Source organism: Muscardinus avellanarius (assembly GCF_963383645.1).
Source record: "Muscardinus avellanarius genome assembly, chromosome: 13".
NCBI lineage: Eukaryota > Metazoa > Chordata > Mammalia > Rodentia > Gliridae > Muscardinus > Muscardinus avellanarius.
Genome location: NC_137799.1, coordinates 29,788,819 through 29,814,967, shown reverse-complemented (window position 1 = coordinate 29,814,967; position 26,149 = coordinate 29,788,819). Strand labels below are relative to the sequence as shown.

At 40.8% G+C, this 26,149-nt stretch overlaps 1 protein-coding gene across 1 annotated transcript in view; it reads left to right on the top strand.

The window, feature by feature from the left end:
- Nucleotides 1–2,072: 2,072 nt before the first annotated feature.
- TMEM38B (transmembrane protein 38B) overlaps nucleotides 2,073–26,149 on the top strand; it is a gene marked incomplete at both ends in the record, with an annotated part of 46,534 nt that continues 22,457 nt past the window's right edge. The window contains 2 exons of the mRNA XM_080708650.1: nucleotides 2,073–2,184; nucleotides 19,387–19,543. Of these exons, the coding sequence (XP_080564776.1) occupies nucleotides 2,073–2,184; nucleotides 19,387–19,543 (269 nt within the window). The remainder of the gene's footprint in view (nucleotides 2,185–19,386; nucleotides 19,544–26,149) is intronic.

The following is a 26,149-nucleotide window of genomic DNA, read 5'->3' as shown; positions in this document are numbered from 1 at the left end:
TTTGTACTAGGGATTGAACCCAGGGGCATTTTACCTCTGAGCTATATTCAGCCTAGACCTTTTTTATTTTTTCCATTTTGAAATAGAGTCTTGTTAAATTGTGCAGGCTGGCTGTGAAGCTGTAATCTTCCTGGCTCAGCCTCTCAAGTACTACAATTACAGGTGTGTGCCACCATGCCTGGCTGCTTGATATTTCTAGAAAATGAAGGAGTTAGGCATTGGGTAGACAATGAGGACTCCCAGGAGGTAAGGGTTAGGAAAAACAAAATCCAGATCCCTCCCCTCAAGAAGAAAGGCATTTTCCTGTTGTTCATCAGATCTAAACACAAATAACTAAATGTAGAAGAGTAAGCCAAGATGTCAGGAACCAAAAATCTATGTGCACCAACCTTAGACTCATGGACTGTTACTACCTCTAGACCAGGAAACAAACTTGCAGAACAAATGGACACATGACTTCAGGGAATTAAAGGCCATAGATAACAGATTAACTAAGTCAAGAAACGCAAGATGAAAAACGTAGACTTTCTTCATTGGTTAATGTCTATACATAGGGGCTTCTAATATATAAAAGCCCTATGCTCAGCACTAATATTGGTTACCCTCTCAGGAGCCTTCCGCTGCATGGGAGCTTTAACCCTGCTTCTTTTGGTGGATCAAGTAGACCTGGGGCAAGGTGGTGTACAATTGTCGGTGAGAGGCCCGGGCTACACTTGGGAGTGCCAGAAGGCCCTGCTGGACTCTGGAGTCTGCCAAGGCCCCTAGGGATAACCTGCCTTTCTGCTTGCTTGTCCCTTTAAAATAAATTTCCCAGTTTTACTTTCCTGGTGTCTGCGGACTTCATTCTTCAACTCCGTAAGACAAGAACTGGTAGAAACTCAGTCTCATAAGGAATACGTGAGCAAAGTCTTATTTGCTAAGACATAATGTCAAAGGCACTATTATTAGTGCCTGAGTCTAAAGAGTTGAGTGTGCTAGAATTGTTTATCACTTAAACCCCATGAGACAGTATCTCATTGTATGTAATAAGTGTAGTGGATATTTTGAGGGTAATGGGTGCTCTATAGGTGATAATCCTGAACATTAAAACAGATTAATTCAAAGCACACATATTTTGTCATATATGCCACAAATTACAATATAATTTGCTACAGTACAGTTATCAAAGCCCTATCAAAATAATTTTATAATGAAAAGGCTAACCAGAATACTAAAGTTTAGAAGCACAATTGGTCCCTTTAACATGAAACTTTCTAATCTTGGACTCTGGTATCAATTTTACAAAGTTGTTAGTGGTTTCCCAAAGTGAAATGCATGCCGCTTAGTGGATAGGAAGGGGTACTGCAGGAAAGAAATGGCTAGGATTGCATTTACTGTAAGTTTCCACATTTCATTAGTTACCAGTGAAGAGTAGACTTGTTAAAACATTTTTCATTTGTGGTTATTACTTTTTTTTTGCGTGGTACTGGAGGTGGAATCCAGGCTTTTCTATCTCCGGGCTATACTCCCAGACCTACTTTATATTTTATTTGGAAATAGAGTCTCACTAAGTTGCTGAGAGCCTCACTCAGTAGCTGAGGCTGGCTTCTAACCTCTGCGATCCTCCAGTCTCAGCCTCCCAAGCGCTGGGATTACAAGCGTGCGCCACCACGCTCGGCTCTGGTTATTCCTTTTTAAAACATTCCCAATAAGTCACAAGGTGACTTGCACTGTGGTTGCTTAATAAAAGGTGAATGACACCAGTTTACAAAAAGAAATCTGGCTCTGAGCATTGGCCTCTGGAGGATGGTGTTTTGCTTTTCTGCCCAGGCCTGGCACAACGCCCAGTACGGAGAACACGCTGGACCCTTATTAGGAGAACTCGAACCCCGACCTGGAGACACCCGTACTCTGTACGCCCCGCCCCCGCAGGCCCCGCCCCACCCACACCACGCCCCGCCCCGCCCCCGAGGCTCCCGGGCGCCCGGGCGCATGCGCAGGGTGGAGCCGGCGCGGCGGAGGGGGGAGGGGCGGCCGGGCCGGAGGGGAACCCGTCGCCGCGGCAGCCACGGCCGCCGCGGTCGGTCGTGGCCATGGAGTCTCCGTGGGATGACCTGACGCAGGCCTTCTCCCGCACGTCCATGTTCCCCTTCTTTGACATCGCCCACTACCTAGTGTCCGTGATGGCGCTGAAGAACCGGCCAGGTGAGTGCGGGGCGCGGCGGCCGAGGGGCGGCGGCTCGGCCTGCCTGGCCGCGCGAGTACAGAGGGGAAACTGAGGCCGGGGAGGCAGGGGGGGCTGATGCTGTTCCGAAGAGGGACAGCCGGCCTCTCACTTGGTCTCTGGTCTTGGTGACAGGTGCTACTTGCCAGTTATGAAAGTTGTGCGTACACGTGAGCCGAACGCCCCACCTGGTGGCCCCGATCCCGCCGCCGGGCTCGGCGTGAGCCGCACGGAGCGCCATGAGCCCCCGGGGCCCCGTTTCCATGGCCACGAGTGACACTCTGCGGGGCAGAGCCTTTGGGCCCAGTCCCTCCCTCCGTGGGGTGGGATGGTCGTCCGCCGTTCTGTTAACTGTGCGATCCAGGAGCAAGCTTTGTGCTTCCGTGCATTTTCCATTCACGATGTTCTCTCCTGTCTTATTTGACTTTTGTAGTTCTTCCGCCTTTTATTTGTCACTAATCCTGCATCTCCTCTTTGAGGCATTTCCCCGGCTTCTTTTCTCTGTTCTTGCCTTTTCATCTGCCTCGTCCTGCAGGTAGTTGACAGTAAAGCGCACTGAAGATGGGGCTGTACCCCCTGAGGGACCAATTACATCCTCGGACTGCAGAAACTTTTTTTTTTTTTTTCTTACACTGGAGTTGTAGCTCAGTCTTGATCATTGTTTGCTGGAGATCTCCACCTGGATAAAAGGAGTATTACTGCATTAAACAAGGACAGATAATCTGCATAAGATACAGATACTGCTATTTTAAGATAACTGCTTCCTTGGTTTGAAAAGAAGTATATTTTTTTTAACTACTCCATACTCAAAATCGGATCCTTTTTTGCATAGTTTTCAAAGTGTCTTTAGGAACCTGTTGGTGTGTGTGTGTGTGTGGGGGGGGGGGGTTTCCTAACACTTCCAGGTTAAAATTATTTTCATAATATTCAGATATTTCTCATTATCTTTTTCGGGACAGAGGATTGAACCCAGGAGTATTCTACCTCTGAGCCGCATCCCAGCCTTCCTTTTTAATTTTTTGCTTTGTTGAAACAAAGGTGTTTGCTGTTGCTGAGGCTGTCCTTGAACCTGTGGTATCTCCTGTCTCAGCCTCAGAAGTACTGGGATTACAGGTGTGTGTCGCCATACCCAGGTTCACTTTCATTTTCTTTCTTTTTTTTGTGGTACTAGGGATGGAATTCAGAAACATTCTACCTCCCGAGTTATACCCCCAGCCCAATTTTTTATTCTTTATTTTGTAAACAGGGTCTCAATGAGTTGCAAAAGACCTCACTAAGTATCTGAGGCTGCCCTCGAACAGCGATCTTGCTGTCTCAACCTTTCAAATGCTGGGATTACAAGTGTGCACCACTATGCCCAGCTTCATTTTCTTAGGAAGTTTTCCAGAGGTTGCATGACTTGTAATACTGTAAGAGACTGAAGCAGATTTGAGAATCCAGCCAGCTGTTTTTTATTTGAAGCTAGACATTAAGGGGATTTTCTATATTTATTTATTTATTTATTTATTGTGGTATTGAGGATTGGATTCAGGGTCATTCTACCTCTGAGCTGTACCCCCAGCCCTATTTTATTTTTTAGAAACAGGGTCTTCCTAAGTTGCAGAGGGCTTTGCTAAGTTGCTGAGACTTGCCTCAAAACTGAGATCCTTCTATCTCAGCCTCCCAAATATTGGGATTACAGGCTTGTGCCACCATGAATCAGTTTATATTTTTATTTTTTCCTAAAGAATCCAAATGTTAACATTTTGTGCATTTTATTTATTTATTTATCAGTATTTTGTTTTTGTGGTACTAGATATTCAACTCAGGTACATTCTATGTCTGAGCTACACCCTCATATCTATTTTATTTTGCAACAGATATATTTCTTTTTTTGTGGTACTCAGGATGGAACCAAGGGGCATTCTACTTCTGAGTTATACCCTCAGCCCTATTTTATTCTTTATTTTGAACAGGGTCTTACTAACTTGCAGGTGGCCTCACTAAGTTGCTAACTCTGGCCACAAACTTGGGATCCTCTTGTCACAGCTTCCCAAGTACTGAGATTACAGGCATGTGCTGCCTTGCCTGGTTTGCAACAGTGTCTAGATAAATTGCTGAGGGTCTAAATTTTGGAGGCTGGCTTCAAATCTGTAATCCTGATGTCTCAGCCTTCCAAGTTCTGGGATTATAGGCCTGGGCCACCATACTTGACCATTTATTGTTTTTAAAACGAACACAAGATGGCTGGATGTGGTTGCCCATGCCATTATTCCCAGTACTAGGGAGGCTGAGACAGGAGGATTGCAGGTTTGAGGCCAGCCCTCAGTAACTTAGACCCTGTTTCAAAACAAAAAATAAAAAAGGGCTGGGGTGTAGCTTGGAGGTAGAATGCCTCTGGGTTAAATCCCCAGTACTACCATTATCAGCATCAAAACAGAAAACATAAAGAACTATCTACAAATTCAGTTATCATTTAATACTAAGTATTAATACTTATAATTTCCATAAACAAAAGCTCTTTGGGGTCTCCAAGAAATATTTTCAAGTTAAGGCTTTATATATTTATTTATTTTTGCGGGTCTGGGGATAGAACCCAGGGGCATTTGGCCTTTGAGCTACACCTCCTGCCCTATTTTTTATTCTTTATTTTTGAAACAAGGTCCCACTAAGTTGCGGAGGGCCTCACCAAGTAGCTGAGGCTGTCTGCGAACCGCGATCCTCCGGTCTCCTGAATGCTGGGATTACAAGCATGTGCCACCACGCCCTCTAAGGGTTTATTTTTTTAAAGGTATAACTGTCAGGTGTGTGGGTGCAGTTCTATAATCCCAGTACTTGGAAAACTGAGACAGGAGTATCTCACATGCCTGGCATTACAGGCATGTGCCACTATGTCCAACTGTTTACTGTTTTTAATTTCAAGTTTTATGGTTTTGAACAAACAGTCCTATAAATATAAACCGCCATCACAAGTCAAGGTATAGAACAGTTTGCTAACCCACCCCAAATTCCCTTTGTAGTCAGTCCTTCAATTCATGGCAACCGTTCATCTGCTCACTTTCTTTTAGGGATGTAGAGGAGTTCAGAAACCCCCAAATTTGAGAATCACTTGATTACTTGATTGCTAATATGGCAGTATACATGGAGTGAAAAATATTTTTTCCCAGTACCAGTACTTGTAAAGGGGTAAGATGATAGAATTTTTATCAGTGTAGCCATTTAAGCTTATATAACAAGTGTGTTAGACTGCCTATTTTCTTAGATAGTATTGACTATTTTCAGTCCTCAATATCTTGTCATTTCATTATCAGAAAATAGTTTACAATTACATTTGTCAGGGTTACTAATGAGTTTGTGCATCTTAGGTGTATTGGACACTTGTATTTCATTTCTATATATTGCTTAATCTCTCTGTGTGTATTTGTGCACACACCTGTGTGGGCATGTGCAGAGCTGCACCCTTAGCACCATTTTATTGTTTATTTTGAAACAGGGTCTTGCTAAGTTGCTGAGATTGGCCATGAACATGCGATCCTCCTATTTCAGCCATGGCTGAAATATATATATATAAATTTTGATGGGGATGAAGGGCCTGTAGCCTGTAGATTGTCTTATTTTCTTGATATCCATGGATGTTAATTCTGTTTATTTGTGGTAAAGCTATTTTTCTTTTTTTTTCCTTTTTTTTTTGTGGATCTGGGGATGGAAACCAGAGACATTTGACCTCCAAGCTACATCTCCCGCCCTATTTTTTATTCTTTATTTTGAGACAGGGTCTCATGAAGTTGCAGAGAGTCTAAGTAGCTGAGGCTGACCGGAACCACAATCCTCCAGTCTCAGGCTCCCAAATGCTGAGATTACAAGCTTGTGCCACCACACCCAGCTTTATTTTTCTTATCTTTTGCATTTAACTTTGTTTATATTGTCTTTTATAGCAAAGGTTTAAAGAATTTCATGATTAAATCTGTCTAAAGCTGGATGTGGCTGGTGCATGCTTGTAATTCTAGGACTTGTGTGGTTAGTGAGGCCCTTAGCAACTTAGCAAGACTCTGTTTCAAAATAGTAAATAAAAAGAGCTGGAGGTAGCTTGGAAGTAGAATGCCCTTGGGTTCAGGCCCCAGTGCCAAAACAACAACAACAAAATAACAACAACAACAACAACAAAATGTCTCTCTATATCTCTCTATATTTTATCTATCTACCTATATATTTTTGTGATACTGGGGATGGAACCCAGGGACATTCTACCTCTGGGCTACACTCCCAGACCTATTTTATATTCTTTTTGGAAACAGGGTCTCACTAAGTTGTTGAGAGCCTCACTAAGTAGTTGAGGATGGCTTTGAACCTTATAGGATTCTCCTGTCTCAGCCTTCCAAGTACTGGCATTATAAGCATGTGCTACCATGCCAAGCTTTTTTTTTTTTTTTTTTTTTGTAGTACTAGGGATTGAACCCCCAGGCCTTCTGCCTCGGAGCTATACCCCTAGCCCTATTTTAGTTTTTGTTTTGAAACAGAGATTTGGTAGATTGCTGAGAGTCTCACGACTGACCTTGAATTTTGGATTCTTTTGTTTTCAGCCTCCCAAGTACTGGAATAACAAGCGTGTGCCATCATACCTGGCTCAAAAAAACATACTTCATTTTTTTTTTTTTTTTTGTGAAAGAAATTGAACCTGAGGGCAGTCTACCTCCAAGCTATGCCCCAACCCTATTTTATTTTTTTGCAACAGGTTCTTGCTAGGTTGCTAAGATTCTCCCTACATTGCTGAGGTTGTCCTTGAACCTGCAATCCTTCTATTTCCTAGCCTCCCAAATACTGGGATTACAAGCATGTGCCACTACGACCAACTTAAAAAAAAATACTGCTTCAAAACTATATTCATTTTTAATTGCCATCTTTTATGACTTCTGAAAATTTAATCTACAATTATTTCTTTTTCCCATGAAACCTATTACTTTACTCTAAAAAATTCTACCACCACTGTTTTGCCATCCTTACTCAAATCATATATAGTTCAGTTAAGCAAATATTTATTGAAACATTTGTTTTATACCAGGTAATATTATTAGATGTTGAAGATACCAAAATGAAAGGTACTTTTATAGCCCCAAGTGCTCGTTTGCTCATCCTCCCTTCCTCTTTCTTTCTTTCTTTCTTTCTTTCTTTCTTTCTTTCTTTCTTTCTTTCTTTCTTCTTTTGTAGTACTGGAGATTGAACCCAGGGGCATTCTGCTTTGGAGCTGCACCCCAGCCCTATTTTTTATTCTTTGTTTTGAGACAGATTTTATTAAGTTGCAGAGCACCTCACTAAGTAGCTGAGGCTGGCCGTGAACCTGTGCTCCTCCTGTCTCAGCCTCCCAAGTACTGGGACTAAAATGTGTGTCACCAAACCTGGCTCTTCTGCTTCTTTTTTTTTTATTTTTTGATAGTATCTCATAAGTTTTCTCTGTCATTCTTACACAACAATAATAGTTAACTATTGATTTCAGATATAGGCAAAATATTTCAGTATAATTATAATCCCCACACGTTTTTGTTAGGTATTGTTGAACTTATGTGACAGGTGAGTGATAGTTTTAGGGGAATAAAATAACCTTCCTGACTTAATAATTTAATAAATTATAGAGCAAGTTTTTGCCTTCAAATCTTGTTATTTCTGAACTTTTTCTGTGCCTTTTCTTTGCAGGCTCATTTCATGTTCCTGCTTTCTTGATGCTTACAATTTCTCAATGAACTGTCGTTTGACATGATTATAGTTCTCCCATGATTTCTGTCATTTCCATACCACAACCACTTCTTCCTTTGTTTTAGGAATTAAATTCCAAAACAAAGTTTGTCTTCGTTCCTCCTTAACTTGTGGGCGATGAAAGGATTAACAAGTTAGGAAATGCCAGGGTGTGGTGGTGCACACAGCACCAGTACAGCTAGTACTGTGTTCCTAGTACTTGGGAGGCTGAGACCATAGGATCACAGGTTTGAGGCCAGTCTCAGCCACTTAGCAATACCCCTAGCAACTTAGTAAGACCCTGTTTCAAAAAAGAAAATAAAATAGGGCTGGGGATATAGCTCCGAGGTATAATACCCCTGGCTTCAATTTCCAGTTACTCCCCCACAATTAAAAAGAAGTTAAGAATTTGTCAGTTTGGGTATCCTGGACAGGTGGCACTGCTGGTGGCTGTACGGTTTTGCAGTTTTTGAGAATGCCATTATAAAATACAGAAGAGTGCCTAAATCATAAAAGGAATAGCTGAGTGAGTTTTCAGAGTGATCACATTCATGATCTTCCAAGTGCCTCTACTCCTGTTTTGTTTCATGGTGCTGGGAATTGGTTTTTTTTTTAAAATATATTTTTATTGGTGCATTATAGTCAAACATTACATTGGAATACAAGACTTGTTAGGATATCCAAGTACACATTGTCCCAATCAACCTTTATCCAATCCCCATCCCACTCCCTCCTATTCCCTCAATCCCATGCTTGATTTAGTGTTTAATATTGATATATTTATTTACGTACATCATGTGCTTTAAAGAGATCCCATCTTCCCCCATCCCATCCTCTGTGATTGGTCACCTTAATTGCTCCTCCATAGGGCCCCTTCTTTCATTAGATTCCCTCTTATTACCCATTTCTTCCTAGTTTTGCTTATTAGGGAGAGCATCTGATTTTTTTTTTTTTTCTGTGATATTTCTTTGTGTATGCCACTTTGCAAGTTCCAATCCCACTCTTGAAGGCCCCAGCACCGGCCTGGCCAACCAGTAGACTCTGCTCCCGGCCTCACTGGCTCGAATACCAGCCTTGTCTCATAGCAGGCTCCGATCCCAGCCTCAGGGGCCCCAGCACCGGCCTTGTCTTTAGGCTAGCTCCCATCTTGGCCTCGCTGGCTCCAGCTACAGCCTCAACAAATGGCAGGCACCGATCCTGGCCTTGCTGACCCCAGCACTGGCCTCCCCCCTTGTCAGGCTCTGGTCCCAGCCTCTGAGGCCCCGGCACTGGCGTTGCCTCATGGCAGGCTCTGATCCCGGCCTCACTGGCCCTGGCACCGACCTTGCCTCATGGTAGGCTCTGATCCCAGCTTCGTTAGTCCTGACACTGGCCTCACCCCTCGGCAGGTTCCGATCCTGGCCTTGGAGGCCCCAGCACCAGCCTTGCCTCACGGAAGACCCCGATCCTGGCCTTGCTGGCCCTGGCACCGGCCTCACCCTTCGGCAGGTTCCAATCCTGGCCTCGGAGGCCCTTGGTAACTGGTAATTGAACCCAGGGACATTCTACTTCCAAGCTACACTCCCAGCCTTTTTATTTGTTTTGAAACAGGATCTCACTAGATTGCTGAGAGGCTGGCTAAATTTCTGAGGCTGATTTCAAACCTGTGATCCTCTTTTCTCAGCCTCCCAAGTACTGAGATTGCAAGTATATGCCACCTGACTAGGCCCCACAGTCCCCTTTGTTATATGATTTAAAAACCAGAATAAGTTTAACCTAGGATAGGGTAGGAAAGGAATGATAGTCCATAGTTTACTATTGTGAATTTATAGATTATACTTGAATATATTTAAATTTTTTTACATGTGAAAGGAGAGTTAGAGCCGGTATGTACACGCCTGTGATCCCAGTAGTTGGGAGGCTGAGACTGGAGGATTTTAGGTTTGTAGCTAGTCTCAGCTACTTAATGAGGCCGTTTGCAACTTAGTGAGACCCTGTTTCAAAATAAACAATAAAAAAAATAGGGCTGTGAGTGTAGCTCACAGGTTAGAATGCCCCTGGATTCAGTCCCCAGTACTGCAAACAAACAAACAAACAAAAACAAACAAACAAAAAAACCAAAACCCACTGGTCAGGAAGTCTTGGGTAGAATGATCTCATAAAGTCATTCTGGAGGCCATGTCTAGTTTAGACTCTACCCATAATGGGCTGAGTAGCTAGGAATAAGAACTTAAAACTCACATAGTCTAATAAGTTATAGAGCAAGTGCTTGCCTTTAGATCTGGCTAATTCCAAACTCTCAACCATTCCGTGCTTTCTCTTTGAAGGCCCATTTAATGTGAATGGGCTGGGCAAGAATACCAGCTGAAGAGTGTCCTCTCCCTAGGGGTCTGTTTTGGCCCTCAAGAGCTTTTCCTCCAAGCTTGTACAGTTTAATAATTTCATCTTATCCTTGTTTTCCCAGAGTGGTAAATGCTTTCTGTAGCTTTTACCTCTGTGATAACATAGTATTTACTTTTTGCCTCTTCAGACACCTGGATAACAGGTTTGTACCTTTTTAGTTCTTCATAATAAATTTTCTCTGTTAAAATAGCCATGTATGTTCTGCCTCCTGGCTGGACTCTGAAACCTAGGAGTAGAATTTAACTTCCCACTTTCTGGTTTGCTTGTACTTTATTAAGATATCTAAAGTACTTGCTGTTTGCTGATCATGGGGTCTAATCAGTAGATGGCATCAGTGTAGCAGGCCAGTATGATGCTGTGTGGACTCACGAGAGGATCACAATTTCTGGACTATGTTGGAATTCATCAGAATTAACACAGACCTGAAGCAGACTGCATCGTTAAGCTGTCGCCATCTGTTTATCTTTCAAGTCTTTGGTTATGGCATCAATTTCTGCACTATCTTTTGTTTCCTGTGTTGGTGAGGAAAGGAATCTCTATGGATTTCGACTTGATCCACCTACTATAACAGTTCTTCCTCCAATGGATCAGAGACTCAGTATGGGGATTATACTAGTTACCAAGCATTTCTAAGCTAGTTAAACATAAAGGAACTGGAGAAGTAACCACAGGGTGGGTCTGTACTTGGCTCACTATGATTCAGATTTGATCTCAACTCCTTGAATTATGTCACTGGTACTCTGTAAACATTTACTGTCTAAATGATTATTTTATTTATTATTTATTTATTTATTTATTTATTTATTTTTTGCGGGTCTGGGGATGGAATCCAAAGGCATTTGACCTCCAAGCTATACCCCCTGTTTCTTTATTTTGAAACAGGGTCTCACTGAGTTGCGGAGGGCCTCACTAAGTAGCTGAGACTGTCCACGAAACATGATCCTCCAGTCTCAGTCTCCCAAATGCTGGGATTACAAGTGTGTGTCACCATGCCCGGCTTACATGATTATTTAAAAAATAATACTGATAAAAAAAAAGCATGCTTGAGGCATACGATATACATTATGCTGCCTATTTTTTTCTTTCCCTAGTTCTCTAGTTGTGTGTGTGTGTGTGTGTGTGTGTGTGTGTGTGTGTGTGATACTGGGGATTGAACCCAGGGGTATTCTACCTCTGAGCTACATTTTCAACTCTGTATTTTTTATTTTGAAATAGAGTCACACTAAGTAGTGGAAGGCCTTACAAAGTTGCTGAGGCTGGCCTTAAACCTGCGATCCTTCTGTTAGCCTCTCAAGTACTGGGATTATAGGCATTCACCACTATGCCTGGTTCTGTTTCTTTTGTTTGTTTTTGGAACAGGGTCTCCTTAGGTTGCTTCAGGTCTGTTGCTGAGGCTGGCCTCAAACCTGTTGCAACTTCCCAAATATTGTGATTACAGTTGTGTGCCATTAGGCCTGGCCCCTCTCTCTACTTTTAAGAAGATCAATGTATAAGTATATTAATACATAATTAAAATATTTAAAATCTAGAGCGAGACTTTAAGAAGGCTAGAATATTCTCATGTTCCTTCTTGGAAGTCATATCAGCCATTAGGTAGCTGGTTGTTAATTTTTTTGAAAATAGCTACAATGCAATATCTCTTAAAAATAGAAACTTAGTGTTGAACTAAATTAGACTGAGTAGGACAAACTAAATAAGCCATGTTTATCATACATTAAAAATCTCTCCAAGCTTTTTTGATTTTTTTTTTTTTTTGTGGTACTGGGAATTAAACTCAGGGACATTCTATCTCTAAGATATACCCTTAGCTCTTTTTTATTTCAGAGTTTTTTAGGTTGCTGAGAGCTTCGCTAAGTTGTGAGGCTTGAGACAGGAGGACCTTGAACCTTTGGTCCTCCTGTCTCAAGCCTCCCAAGTACTGAGATTACAGGCTTGCATCACCATGCCAGGCTTCTTCACAAACTTTATTCTAACTCAGCTAATAAAACTAATTTAAACATAGTTTAATGATTTATTTTGGCCAGAGTATATTATTTTATAATGATATTTATTTATTTATTTTTTATAGTACTGGGGATTGAACCCAGGGGCATTCTACCTCCAAGCTACACCCTCCAGCCCTATTTTTTATTCTTTATTTTGAAAAAAGGGTCTCACTAAGTTGCAGAGGACCTCACTAGGAACCTGTGATCCTCCTGTCTCAGCCTCCCAAGTACTGGGATTATAAGCGCGCTCTACCAGCTGTAGTATGATTTTTTTGTGTGTGTGTATGGTACTGGAAATGGAACCCAGGGGCATTCTATCTTCGAGCTACACCCCCAGCTCTATTTGGGCCTCACTAAGTAGCTGAGGCTGTCGGGTGAATCCAGATCCTCCTTTCTCAGCCTCCCAAATGCTGGGATTACAATTGTGCGCCCCCACACCTGGCTGTAGTGTGATTTTATTTTATTTTTGGTGGTACTGGGGGTAGAACCCAAAGGCTTTCTACCTCTGGGCTATACTCCCAGACCTATTTTATATTTTATTTGGAAACAGGGTCTCACTAAGTTGCTGAGAGCCTCACTAAGTAGCTAAGGCTGTCTTCAAAAGTGTGTGATCCTCCTGTCTCAGCCTCCCAAGTGCGGGGATTACAAGTGTGCGCCACCATGCCGGGCTTGTAGTGTGATTTAAGTGAGTTACAGGACTAGATTGTGATTTTATGTTTAGCTTTCATTTCATAATGAAATAAAATTTTCATTGGAACACACCATCATTTGTTTACATATTATTTATGGCTGCTTTCCTGCTATAATGGTGGAGGTAAACAATTGAATAGAGACGTCTGGCCCACAAAATCTGAAGTACTTACTCTGTCCCATTATGGAAAAAGTTTACCAGCTCCTGATTTGAGTAAAAAACCCCAGTTCTCACTGATCTACAAAGGCCCTGCCGTGGATTCCCTGGCTTCCCTCCAGGTCTCTGCCCCTTCTGCTCCGCCTGGGCACACACCCACCTCCCTGCTCTCATCCCGCCCTGGGAGGCCTGGGGTCAGCAGCACTTCTGAACTTCCAATTTGATCCCCGCTGTGCTCTTTCCTCAGCTGTCCACACAGCTCACTTACTCTCACTTAAAGTATTTTGATATTAAAATCCATTTGTGATTATTTATGTTTTATACTTGGAATTAGATTCAAGTTTCAGTGTGACAACTTTTGCTAAGAAATTTGGGGGAAATAATTCTATTGATAGCATATTTCAAACATCTTAACTCAAGACACAGGTTTTTCTTTTTTCTTGTAAATGCCAGTAAATTAAAAAGAAAATAATTTGGCAGAAATTTTCTTGCTGACATAATTTTGAAAACTCGACAATTGGGACTGATGTGAGGGAGACGCCCAATTTTTCTTCCCCTGACTCTTTTTGCCTAGTAAAATCTCAGTTTCATTGATATAAAACTGTTGGGCTTATGCGTACCCTTTCAGTGCCATGATCTGTCATCCTCATCCCAGCCTTCCAGTAAGAGCTGAAGGAATCATATTTAGAGTTTAGAGAATTGAGTCAGAAGCAGTCCAAGGGTTCCACTTGGCCTGCCTTTTCTCTCTGTTATCAGTGATGAAGCTTTTCCAAAGATAAATCAATCTGTAAAGTATCTGCCATGTACTAGGCATAAAAATGTCTTTTATGTTATGTTCTCTCATTTTAAATCCTCATAAGGTATGCATTATTTCCATTTCATGAAAGATGAAGTTTAATCCAAGAGAGATTAGGAGGCCCTACCCAGAGGTTACAAAACTAATAAGCAATCATAGTTACTTGTCTGACTTGTGACAGTCATAGGAAGGGGAGATTGATGGTAGTAAAAAAATTTTTTTGGTAGTGGGGATTAAACATAGGCATCCAATGGTAGTAAATTGTTAATACTTAAATGTGTGTGTGTGTGTGTGTGTGTGTGTGCACGCGCGCACGTGCGTGTGTGTATGAATGTGCATGTATACATACATACATACTTATTTATTTATTTATTTATTTATTTATTTATTTGGTACTGGGGACTGAACCCAGGGACATTCTACTTCTGAGCTATACCCCCCTCCAGTCCTTTTTATTATTTATTTATTTATTTATTATTTTTTGCAGGTCTGGGGATGGAACCCAGGGGCATTCGACCTCCGACCTACACTCCCTGCCCTATGTTTTATTCTTTATTTTGAAACCGGGTCTCACTGAGTTGCAGAGGGCCTCACTAAGTAGCTGAGGCTGTCCACGAACCGCAATCCTACATTCTCAGTCTCCCGAATGCTGGGATTACAAATATGCGCCACCACACCCGGCTTCCTTTTTACTTTGAAATAGGGTCTCACTAAGTTTCTGAGGGTCTTGCTTAGGTTTCTGAGGCTGGTCTTGAACCTGTGACCCTCCTGTCTCAGCCTCCCAAGTACTAAAATTGTAAGTACATACCACCACACCCAGCATGCTTAAACTTTTTGAAGTATTTCACATATATGAATCCATCATATGGGAAACATGTGTAAAGCACCTACTTCATGCTAAAAGTCTCCCTAGAATCTCAAGGGTTAACAGTTTTATAATGTAGGTATGACTTGTGAACAAAATCTAGATTGTGACATTTCAGAAGAATGAATAAAATAAGTGAAAGTTGAGGGGAAAGAAAAGTTATTTTGAATCCAGGCGTGGTGGTGCACACCCGTGATTCCAGTACTTGGAAGCCTCAGGCAAAAGGATCACAGGTTCAAAGTCAGCATCAGCAATTTAGTGAAGCTCTCAGCAAGCTAGTAAGGCTCTGTTTCCAAATAAAAAATAAAATTGGGCCAGGGGTGTAGCTTGGAGGTAGAATGCCTCTGGATTAAATCCCCAGTACCAAAAAAAGTTATTTTGATAGAATTAATCAGAAAAGAATATTTCTGCCAGGCAATGGTGGCACATGCTTATAATTCTAGTACTTGAGAGTCTGAGACAGGAGGATGGGGGTTCGCAGCCAGCCTCAGCTAATTAGTGGGGCCCCCTTGCAAATTATATCATTTCAAAATAAAGAATAAAGCAGGGTGTGGTAATGCACACTTGTAATCCTAGTACTTGGGAGGTTGAGACAAGAGGATCACAGGTTAGAGGACAGCCTCAGCAATTTTTTTTTCTTTTGGTGGTACTGGGGGTGGAAACCAGAGGCTTTTTACCTCCGGGCTATATTCCCAGACCCATTTTATATTTTATTTGGAAACAGGGTCTCACTAAGTTGCTGAGAGCCTCACTAAGTAGCTGAGGCTGGCTTCGAACCTGCGCGATCCTCCTGTCTCAGCCTCCCAAGCGCGGGGATTACAAGGGTGCGCCACCAGGCCCAGCTCAGCCTCAGCAATTTAATGAGGCTCTCAGCAACCTTGTGAGACCTTGTTTCCAAATAAGAAATACTATCAGTCTGTAGCTTGGAGGTAGAATGCTTCTATGTTCAATTCTCAGTCTCTGTCTCTCTCTCTCTGTCTCTCTGTCTCTGTCTCTCTCTCTCTGTCTCTCTCTCTCTCTCTCTCTCTCTCTCTCTCTCTCTCTCTCACACACACACACACACACACACACACACGCGGGCTAGGAGTGTAGCATGGAGGTAGAATGCTCTTGGGTTCAATCCCTAGTATCACACACACACAAAAGAAATGAATACTTCCTTAATGAACACTTCATATAAAAGCATTTAGGAAATTTGATTTTTGGGTGGGTTTTAGTGGTCAAAGGAAAGCCTGGGTGTGTGGATTTGGCTTAGTGAGTAGTAAGCACTGGATAAAGGTAATGCTAAATCTTCTATTACAGTATTCGTAAGGAATGTAGAAGACGAGAGACCAGCCAGTATCCCGATCGCCTATTTGTCAGATGTAACCAGCCACCTTGAGAATGTATCTTTAGAGTGAGTGTGCTGTGCTGTGATGGGACCATTAGACCCATCGTTCAGTTTGAGCTCATTTTGAATATGTGGCCCCATTGCTAACCAAAAAAACAGACAGACACATATGTGTACAGTTTGCAAGGTGGGGAAAGAGGAAAGAGATGGGAGGGGTAGGAAACTGTCACCCCCAGGAGAAGAGTGGGATTAAATGGTTGGAGTAGAGAGGAAGGGAAAATTTTGCTTTTCCCCTGTTTACTTCTGTGATGATTGCCAGTGCCTTTACCTACCATGTGCCATGCTCCACTCTAAGTCCTTGAACCATTTCTTACAGATATGCTGTGTGAGGTGTGTTCCTTTTTTCTTTTCTTTTTTTCTGGTATTTAGGAATGAACCCAGGTACTCTTTGCCACTGATCTCTACCCCTAGCCCCTTTTTTTTTTTTTTTTAAAATTTTGAAACAGTGTCTTAATAATTACTGTGCCCTAACCTTGAACCTCTGATCCTCCTGTTTCAGCCTCTGGAATACTGGTATTACAGGCATGCAGCACTACTCTTGGCTCTCCTGCTTTTTTATTTTTGGTAGAGGTGTGTGTATGTTTGTGTGTTTGTGTGTGTGATCGCTATTATATACAAGTGGGAAGCAATTAACTTGTTAACACAAAAAGGAAGTGCTAGAGCCAGTATTTGGAGCGGTTAAGTTCTGGAGTCCCCATTCGTAAGCACTCTCGTTACTTTTCAACCTGAGGGTGATGGCTCAGTACGGCATTGTACACTGTTTAGCAAGTGCTCATTGACTAAAGGGAAATGCTTAGAGATCATACTGATTTATTGTGCTGATTGACCAGTATGATAAGCAGTCATAGGGGCTTATATGGGGCATTCCTGAGCAGCATCTATACATGTGTTTAGATAGATAATTATATCTGCCTATCAAATGATTCATATAGACATATAACATGTGTATGTAACAACTTGTTTTCCTTTTAGTGTGTGTGTGATGGTACTGGGGTTTTGAACCCAGGTATTCCACCTCTGAGCTATAACCCCCAGCCCTATTTTATTTTTATTTTGAAACAGGGTCTCTCTAGGTTGATGAGAGTCTCACTACTTGCTGAGGCTGTCCTTGAATGTGTGGTCTTTCTGTCTCAGCCTCCCAGTTACTGGGATTACAGGAGTATACCACCATACCCAGCTCTGATTTTTCTTTTCTTTTTTTCTTTTTCTTTTTCTTTTTTTTTGTGGGTCTAGGGATGGAACCCAGGGATATTTGAGGTCCGAGGCACACCCTCAGCCCTATTTTATTATTTATTTATTTATTTATTTGTGGGTCTGGGGGTGGAACCCAAGGGAATTCGACCTCCGAGCTACACCTCCTGCCCTATTTTTTATTCTTTATTTTGAAACCGGGTCTCACTGACTTGCAGAGGGCCTCACTCAGTAGCTGAGGCTGTCCACGAACCACGATCCTCCGGTCTCAGCCTCCCAAATGCTGGGATTACAAGCGTGTGCCACCACGCCCTGCTTTTATCCTTTATCTTGAAACAGGGTCTTGCTAAGTTGCAGAGGGCCTTACTAAGTACCTGAGGCTGTCCGCGAACTGCGATCCTCCAGGCTCAGCCTCCCAAATTCTGAGATTACAAGCGTGCACCACCGTGCCTGGTTGATTTTTCTTACAGGTAGAAACAGGCCACCATTTTATCACCAGATACATATCAGTAAACCTCTGCATCACTTCACTTGACAGAATATGCGCACCCCAGAAGATTCTCATCTACCAACTCATATTCATTCCTAGGCACAATTTATTTTATGGAATGGTGGTTTGACAATTAAAAATTTTGTTTTTTTCTGAATGCTTATAGATAAATTTCCATGTTAAATACAAGTATGTTGATGTTCTTCTTAACCATACACACATTTGTATAGTTTTTTTTGTGTGTGTGTGCGCGTGTGCGTGTGTGTGTGTGTGCGTGTGTGTGTATTTTATGGTACTGGGAATTGAACCTAGAGGATTCTACTACCTCACTATACTCCCAGACTGATTCAAGTTTTTCTCCTTTACTCTGTAATGGTTCTATAGCATAAGAATGCATAATACAAAAGTATTTGGTAAAAGTTGTCCATAAACTTATCAAGGTTTAACATGTTTTTTTAAGCTAGACCTTTGTCCCATAGAGCTTTCTTGTAGTTATTTGTATGTTTAGTTTTCTACATGTTCTTAAAAGAATTTCTGGAGCTGGGCATCTACCAGGCCTCATGTGTGTTTGGCGAGTGCCTCCCCCTGAGCTGCTCCTCCGCCCCCAGTTGATGTCTGTCAGTGTCATTTAATCTGCAGCTTTCATTAGTATTTTTAGTGTTTCTTGGCCTGGACATTTTTGTGTAGACTAGTTTTTTACCCCCTGTAATAACCTTTAATTTGGATTTGTTTGATTAGATTAATCAAAGGCATCATAGTGGAGTCACTTGATATTTACATTGATGATCAACCACAAGGTTTCGCCACTCTAAAATTTATCATTTTTTTCTGCAATGAATAAGTATTTTCTTAGGACTCAATGTCATTCTACATCTCAGCTATACTCCCAGCCCTATTTTTTATTCTTTTTTTTTGAAATGTGGTCTCACTAAGTTGCGGAGTACCTCACTAAGTAGCTGAGGCTGGCTGTGAACCTGCGATCCTTCTGTCTCAGCCTCCCAAGCACTGGGGTCACAAGTGTGTGCCACCATACACGGCTATGAGGAATCATTTTGAGGCGGTGTGAATATTGATTCCTCAGCAACCTTTTACCTTTGTGTTTGTTATTTTTAGCTTGACATGTTAAAAGCTTAGTTTGTTTACTTTAGCCTCTTATTTTCTAATGTACTTAAGATTATAAATTTAATATATTACTTTGACATATTATGTGGGAGTACTTACACTAAGATTTGGGGTAAAAGGACACAATAATTGGGAAGATTGTTTATAAATCATCTACTATTAGGAAAGTGGCAATAAGAAATTGAACAAGAATATTTTAAAGGTGCCCAAAATCAATTATTTAAAAATATTTTCATTCCTGCATTAGAAAACAAGTGATATGGTTTTTAACGATTGTGATTGGCATAGTTATAAATAAGAATATGAAAATTGTGAATTTGAGGAGTTTATTTCTCTAGTTCAGTGGGTGCTTGGGGCTTGTTTAATAAACATACAACTGTCTCACCACGCCTTCACCTTCTCATTTCAGGAGCAGCGGCGGTGGCCTGGAGGAATCCTATTTCAAGCTGGTTTACTGCTATGCTCCATTGCTTTGGTGGAGGGATTTTATCCTGCATCCTGCTTGCAGAGCCTCCACTGAGGTTTCTTGCGAACCACACTAATATTTTACTGGCATCTTCAATCTGGTAGGCTGCTGTTGTAGCATTACGGTAAACTGTGAGACGTTCGAAGAATCGTTTTGTAAAGTATTCGTAAAATGGAATTTTTGTTTGTGTGTGCGTGTGTGGTACTGGTGAGTAAACCCAGGCTTGTTTTTACCTCTGAGGCACCTCCTCATCCCTATTATATTTATTTATTTGATACTGGAGGATGGAACCCAGGGACATTCTACCTCTAAGCTGTACCCCCCCCCCCCCGCCCCCAGCCCTATTTTCTCACTAAGTTGCTGAGGATCTAGCTAAATTGCCGAGGCTGGCCTTGAACCTGTGATGCTCCTGTCTCAGCCTCCCAAGTACTGGCATTACAGGTATATGCCACCGTGCCCGACTTATTTTTTATTTTGCCAACAGGATCCCACTAAGTTACTGTGTTCTGGCTTCAAACCCGTGATCCTCCTTTCTCAGCCTTACAAACACTAGGATTATAGGCACACACCACCACATGCAGCTAGATGTCCAGGTTTTAAAAAACAATAATCATGAACTTGGGAATTTAAGCATATTTTGTGGGATTCAATAAATTACAATTTTTGGCCATGTTGAACTCAAGTTTTCTCATCTTTGGCTGGTGGGAACCCCTTCAAATTGCTCCGGAGACTTTCTGCTAGCTTCCTTGCCCTTGGTGTGATGAATTACCTTGTACTTTTCTCTTAGAATTCCTAATATGTTTAAGAAGCTATAGTTTCTTTTAGTGAGAAATAGCATTTATGTTCATTTTACTGAGTTCATCATTGTTTGTAAACCATTTCAGTGAATAGAACTAGGAAAAATAAAGATGAAATTACTCAAATGCTCATACTGATATTTCTAATTCAAATTGAAGACTAGAGCTTTTATTTTACTTGTCTCTATTATCTATATATTTTCTTTCTTCACTACTAGTAATTTGTATTTAAAGGAATAAGATGTGATAGAATTAAAATATTTTGACAGTACTAATTTATTTTAGTCTATTTTAAGCACATAGCAGTCTTTTTTTTGTGTGTGTAGTATTTGTAATTGAACCTAGGGGTCTCTACCTTCAAGTGATAGCCCCAGCTTTTATTTTTATATTTATTTATTTATTTATTTATTTATTTATTTATTTATTTATTTATTTTGGTGGTACTGGGGTTCCTGGAAGCCCTTCTTCCTCCGGGCTACACTCCCAGACCTATTTTATATTTTTGAAACAGGGTCTCTTACGCCAGCGCGGCTGGCTTCGAACCTGCGCGATCCTCCTGTCTCCGCCTCCCAAGCGCGGGTTTTACAAGTGTGAGCCACCACGCCCGGCTTATTTTTAATTTTGAAACAGGGTCTTGATAATTGCTGAGGCTGGTCTCAAACCTATGATCCTCCTATTTTAGCCTCCCAAAGACTGGGATTACAAGCATGTACTACATTACCTGGCAACACAGTAGTCTCATAGTAGTAAGATTATCACCAATAGGATTACTGGAAACATAAATTTTTTGCATATATACATTTTACTCTTCTCCCATTTTAAAAACAAATGTAGCATTCTACACTGTAATAGTTTTATAGCCATTATATGCTATACTTCCTCTTCAGTTTTCATTCAGTCTTTTTTTAGCTAACTTAATACTTAATTGGTTATCGTCAGTTTTCTAAATATACTTTTATTGGTGCATTGTAGTCGCAGATAATGTAAATCATGTTGGTAGTGACAAGCATGCACACAGCGCTTGGGCTTCCTCTGGCTTCCCCCTCTTTCCCATACAGACTGGCATTGGCATTCTCACGTACGTAGATAGAGCCGATGGTAGTAATTCCTTCATTGATCCTCACTCTTCCCTCTTCCCTTCCCCCAGATTGCCTCCCTTGCTTTCCTGGAGGTCTTCTTCATTATCTAAAGTCCCTTTGGTATCCATATTTCTCCCTAGTTCTTGCATGAGAGATCCTTCACTTTCTGTGACTGGCTAATCTCACTTAACATAATGTTCTTCAAGCCTTTCCATCTTCTTGCAAATGACATAATTTTGTTCTTCTTAATTGTTGAGTAGAATTTCATTATGTGGCTATCTCATAATTTTGTAACCCATCTGTTGATGGACACCTAGGTTGGTTTCATAATTTGGCTATTATGAATTGTACTGCTATGAATATGGACATGCACATATTACTGTAGTTCTCTGATTTCATTCCCTTTGGAAAGATACCCAGGAGTGCTATAGCTGAATCATATGGTAGATCCATTCCCAGTTTTCTGAGAAATCTCCACACTGATCTCCAGAGTGGTTGGGCAAATTTGCAATCCCATCAACAGTATAGAAGAGTTCCAATTTCCCCACATACTCAGCAGCATTTATTATTGTTGACTTCTTATCATTGCCACTCTGCATCACTGGTTCTTTTTTCTTTTGGTACTGGAGATGGAACCCAGGGGCATTCCACCTTCGAGCTACCCCCAGCTGTATTTTTTATACCTTATTGTGAAACAGGGTCTCACTGAGTCGCAAAGGGCCTAAGTAGCTGACGATGTCCATAAACCACGATCCTCCTGTCTCAGCCTCCAAATGCTGGGATTACAAGTGTGTGTGCCATTATGCCCCACCACTCTGGTTCTTATAACTTTATCTCTCGGTTTATTTTGGTTGTTTGAAGCATATTCTCTAGTAAATACATAAAGAACAATAGTTCCTGAGTGCTCACAAAATGATAAGTTTGTATCTTTTATATTTGAAAGCCAATTTTACTGAATATAAAATCATTGGCTTACACTTTGTGTCCTTGAATTTTTTTGTGTGTGTGGTACTGTAGATTGAACCCAGGGGCATTCTATCTCCAAGCTACACCCCCATCCCTATTTTTTATTCTTCATTTTGAAACAAGGTCTAAGTTGCAGAGGGCCTTATTAAGTAGCTGAGGCTGGCTGTGAACCTGCAATCCTTCTATCTCAGCCTCCCAAGTACTGGGATTACAAGCGTGGGCCACCACGCCTTGTGTATTTTATTTTTTTATTTTGAAAAAGTCTCACTGGATTGATGAGAGTCTCACTACTTCTGAGACTGTTCTTAAATCTGTGATCCTCTTGTCTCAGCTTCTCTAGTATTGGGATGATGTGTGTGCCACCATTCCTTGTTTCGTCCTTGAATATTTCTTTTTTTTTGTATAATGCCTTCCTGTGAAATAGTCTGATGGTCTTTTAATTTTCTTTAAGCCATATGCTCTTTTTTCTGCTGAAAAGATTTTGTTTCATTAAAGCCTAATAATTTATCAAAATATGTCCTAGTTGATTGTTCTGTGTCAGTATTCTCAGGTATGTGGTATTTTTTTTAGTATATACAATTTTCTTTTAGTTTATAAAGTTGTTTTGGTATTTGTACTCCTCCTTGGATTAGTTTTCTCTAAGGAACTCCTATTATTGGCATATTAGCTCTTTTTTATATTTTTTCAATGAGTCCTTTTATCTGTCTTTTTTAAATTGAAATATTTTCCCCTTTGACTTCTTGTTACTTTGAAGGCATTAGCTATTGTGTTTATTTATCTCTGTGTGTTCTGGTATGTCTTCTCTTCTTTTTTTTTTTCAGTACTAGGGATGGAACCCTGAGGCATTCTCAGTAAGTAGCTGAGGCTGTTCATGAACCTGTGATCATCCTATCTCAGCCTCCCAAGTACTGGGATTACAAGCGTGCACCACCATGCCTGGCTAAATTTGACTTTATTTTGAGAATTAAAATGATGTTTGGGTTGTATTATAAACTCTAGCAAGTGAAGTGATCTTTAGTTATAGTAGCTGATAATGTACACATCTGGAGATTAGCACCATCTACCGGTGAACAGAAACAATGACCTGGTTATGTCATGATATAATAATTATTGTTTGGAAGACAGAGTATACTTTCATAGGGTGTGTGTGTGTGTGTGTGTGTGTGTGTGTGTGTGTGTGTGTGTGTTTGTGGTACTGGGAATGGAACCCAGGGGCATTGTACCTTCAAGCTACACCTTCAACCCTCATTTTTAGTCTTTCGTTTCTGAAACAGAGTCTCACTGAGTTGTGAAGGGCTTTGCTAAGTACCCGAGGCTGTCCGTGAACCAGGATCATCTGGTCTCTGCTTTCCAAATGCTGGTATTACAAGCATGCGCCACCATGCCTGGCTAGGATTTTTCTTTTTGAAAAGGTATTTCTGAGCCAGTTATGGTCGCTCATGCTTGTAATTCCAGCATTTGAGAGGCGAAGACAGGGGTTCAGGGACAGTCTCAGCTACTTAGTTGGGCTCTTTGCAACTCATTGAGACCCTGTTTCAAAATAAAGATTCAAAATAGGGCCAAGGATGTAGCTTGAAGATAGAATGTCCCTGGGTTCCATCCTCAGTACTGAAAAAAATAAAATAAATAGATGTTTCTGCACATTAATGTTTCTTAGGCAGTTTTTACTTGGCCAAGAAGCAGTACTTGCAACTGTATGCTGGGTTCTATTTAATTTTCTATCAGAATGTCATGTGCCATGACATAATCATCTATCTCCATGTCTCTTTTCTAGTTATACTATGAAGTCAGCCACCCTTATATGGTGGTCATCAAAGACACAGATTGCTTGTTCTTTAACCAAGTGTCCTACAGCATGTACCTGAACTTAAAACACTTTTTTTTAATTCTAAAAAGCTATGCATCTTATATTCTGAAAACTATTAGAACATATACTACTGTTGGCATAATAAAAAACAAAGAAAAGGTGTTTCTGGTGGAAATATTTGATAAATTTTCACCATTTTTTATGTCAAAATGTTTTAGTAAGTGTTATAGTAAGTGTAACTTACCGTATACATTGTACATTTGCATAGCTGACATTGCATTTTAGTAAGGACAAATACAAGAAGAGGCAGAGTTTTATAGGTGTCATCTTGTCAATCTTTTTCAAAGCACATACATAAAATTATTTGTTGTAGTATTAAGAGTAGTGCTGTCATATTGAACTAACATGAACCGTGTTTATTGTGTTTTGGCTTAATTGACTAGTGATGATATCTTTGACCAAGGAGTGGAACTGTTGATAGAGTGAAAACAGAGACCACAGTGACATACCCTGGGAAGTTTCACTTCTGTCTCTCCTACTTAAAGTGGCTTAGCTTTTGTTTGTTGGTGGCCTAGAATCTTGTTTGTGTTCTGTTTTAGGTTAATTTCTGTTTTTTTGGTCATTTTTTTCTCTAAAGAATGTAGGAGAAAACTTCTTTATTATCTTCTTTAGGAACTTTACAAGTTAAAAGTATCTTAGATGTTATAAATTTAGTTAAAGATAAAATGATAATCTTTATAGGAGGAAGGACATGGTAATTACTTAATGAGTACTGGTTGAGTGGTTCATTACTGGATTTTTTTTTTTTTTGGGTGTATGTGGCACTGGGGGTTGAACCCAGGGATATTCTACTTTCAAGCTACATCCCTAGCCCAGTTTATTTTTATTTTGAAACAGGGTCCCATTAGGTTGATGAGAGTCTCACTACTTGCTGAGACTGGTCTTGAACCTGTGATCCTCCTGTCTTAGCCTCCCAAGTATTAGGATTACAGGCATATGTCATTAATGGAATTTTAAAAAGATAACATAAATTATAGGTTAGGAATGGTTGTTTTGGGAGGCATTGGTCTGATATATTTACTTATAAGTTCATAAGAGAATAGTTTTTATAATGTGTTAGCTTATTGTTGGTATATTTTAGAAATGTCTGAAGACATATTCAGAAATAGCAATAATTGTAACATTTTAGACCATATGCCAAAGTGCCACATAGTTGAATGTGAAAAGACTAAGATGCTGTTGTAACAGTTTAAACTTTTAACTCATGTTAAAGAATCTCATAGTGTAGAGATTGAAAATGTGGTCGTTTGTAATATTGTTTTTGTTGTTCCTTTGAGTATTTTACTTTTAAGCAGTCATTTCTGCTGAAATGAAACCAAATCGTGTGTGTGTGTGTGTGTGTGTGTGTGTGTGTGTGTGTGTGTGTGTATGTATTACTTGGGATTGAACCAGGAGCATTCTACCTCTGACCTACACCCCTAGCCCTTTTTTGTTTTGTTTTGGAACATGGTCTTGCTAGGTTGCTGGGAGTCTTGCTACACTGCTGATGCTATCCTTGAACCTGTGATTCTCCTATCTAGCCTCCCAATTAAGGGTGTATACCACCCTGCCTGGCTCCAAATCTTAATCTAATCTACTGTATATATAATAATTATATAATAATAATTATAATAATAATTATTATTTTTGCAGTTCTGGGGGTGGAACCCAGGGGTTTCTACCTCCGGGCTATACTCCCAGACCTATTTTATGTTAAAATTTGGAAACAGGGTCTTACTAAGTTGATGAGATCCTCACTTACGTAGCAGAGGCTGGCTTTGAACCTGTGCTATCCTCCTGTCTCAGCTGCCCAAGTGCTGGGATTACAATCGTGTGCCACCACACCCGCTCCAAGCCCTATTTTTTATTCTTTATTTTGAAACCGGGTCTCACTGAGTTGCAAAGGGCCTCACTAAGTAGCTGAGGCTGTCCTTGAATCACTATCCTCCAGTCTCAGCCTCTCAAATGCTGGGATTATAAGCGTCTACCACTGTGCCCAGCTTAAACTATTTTTTACT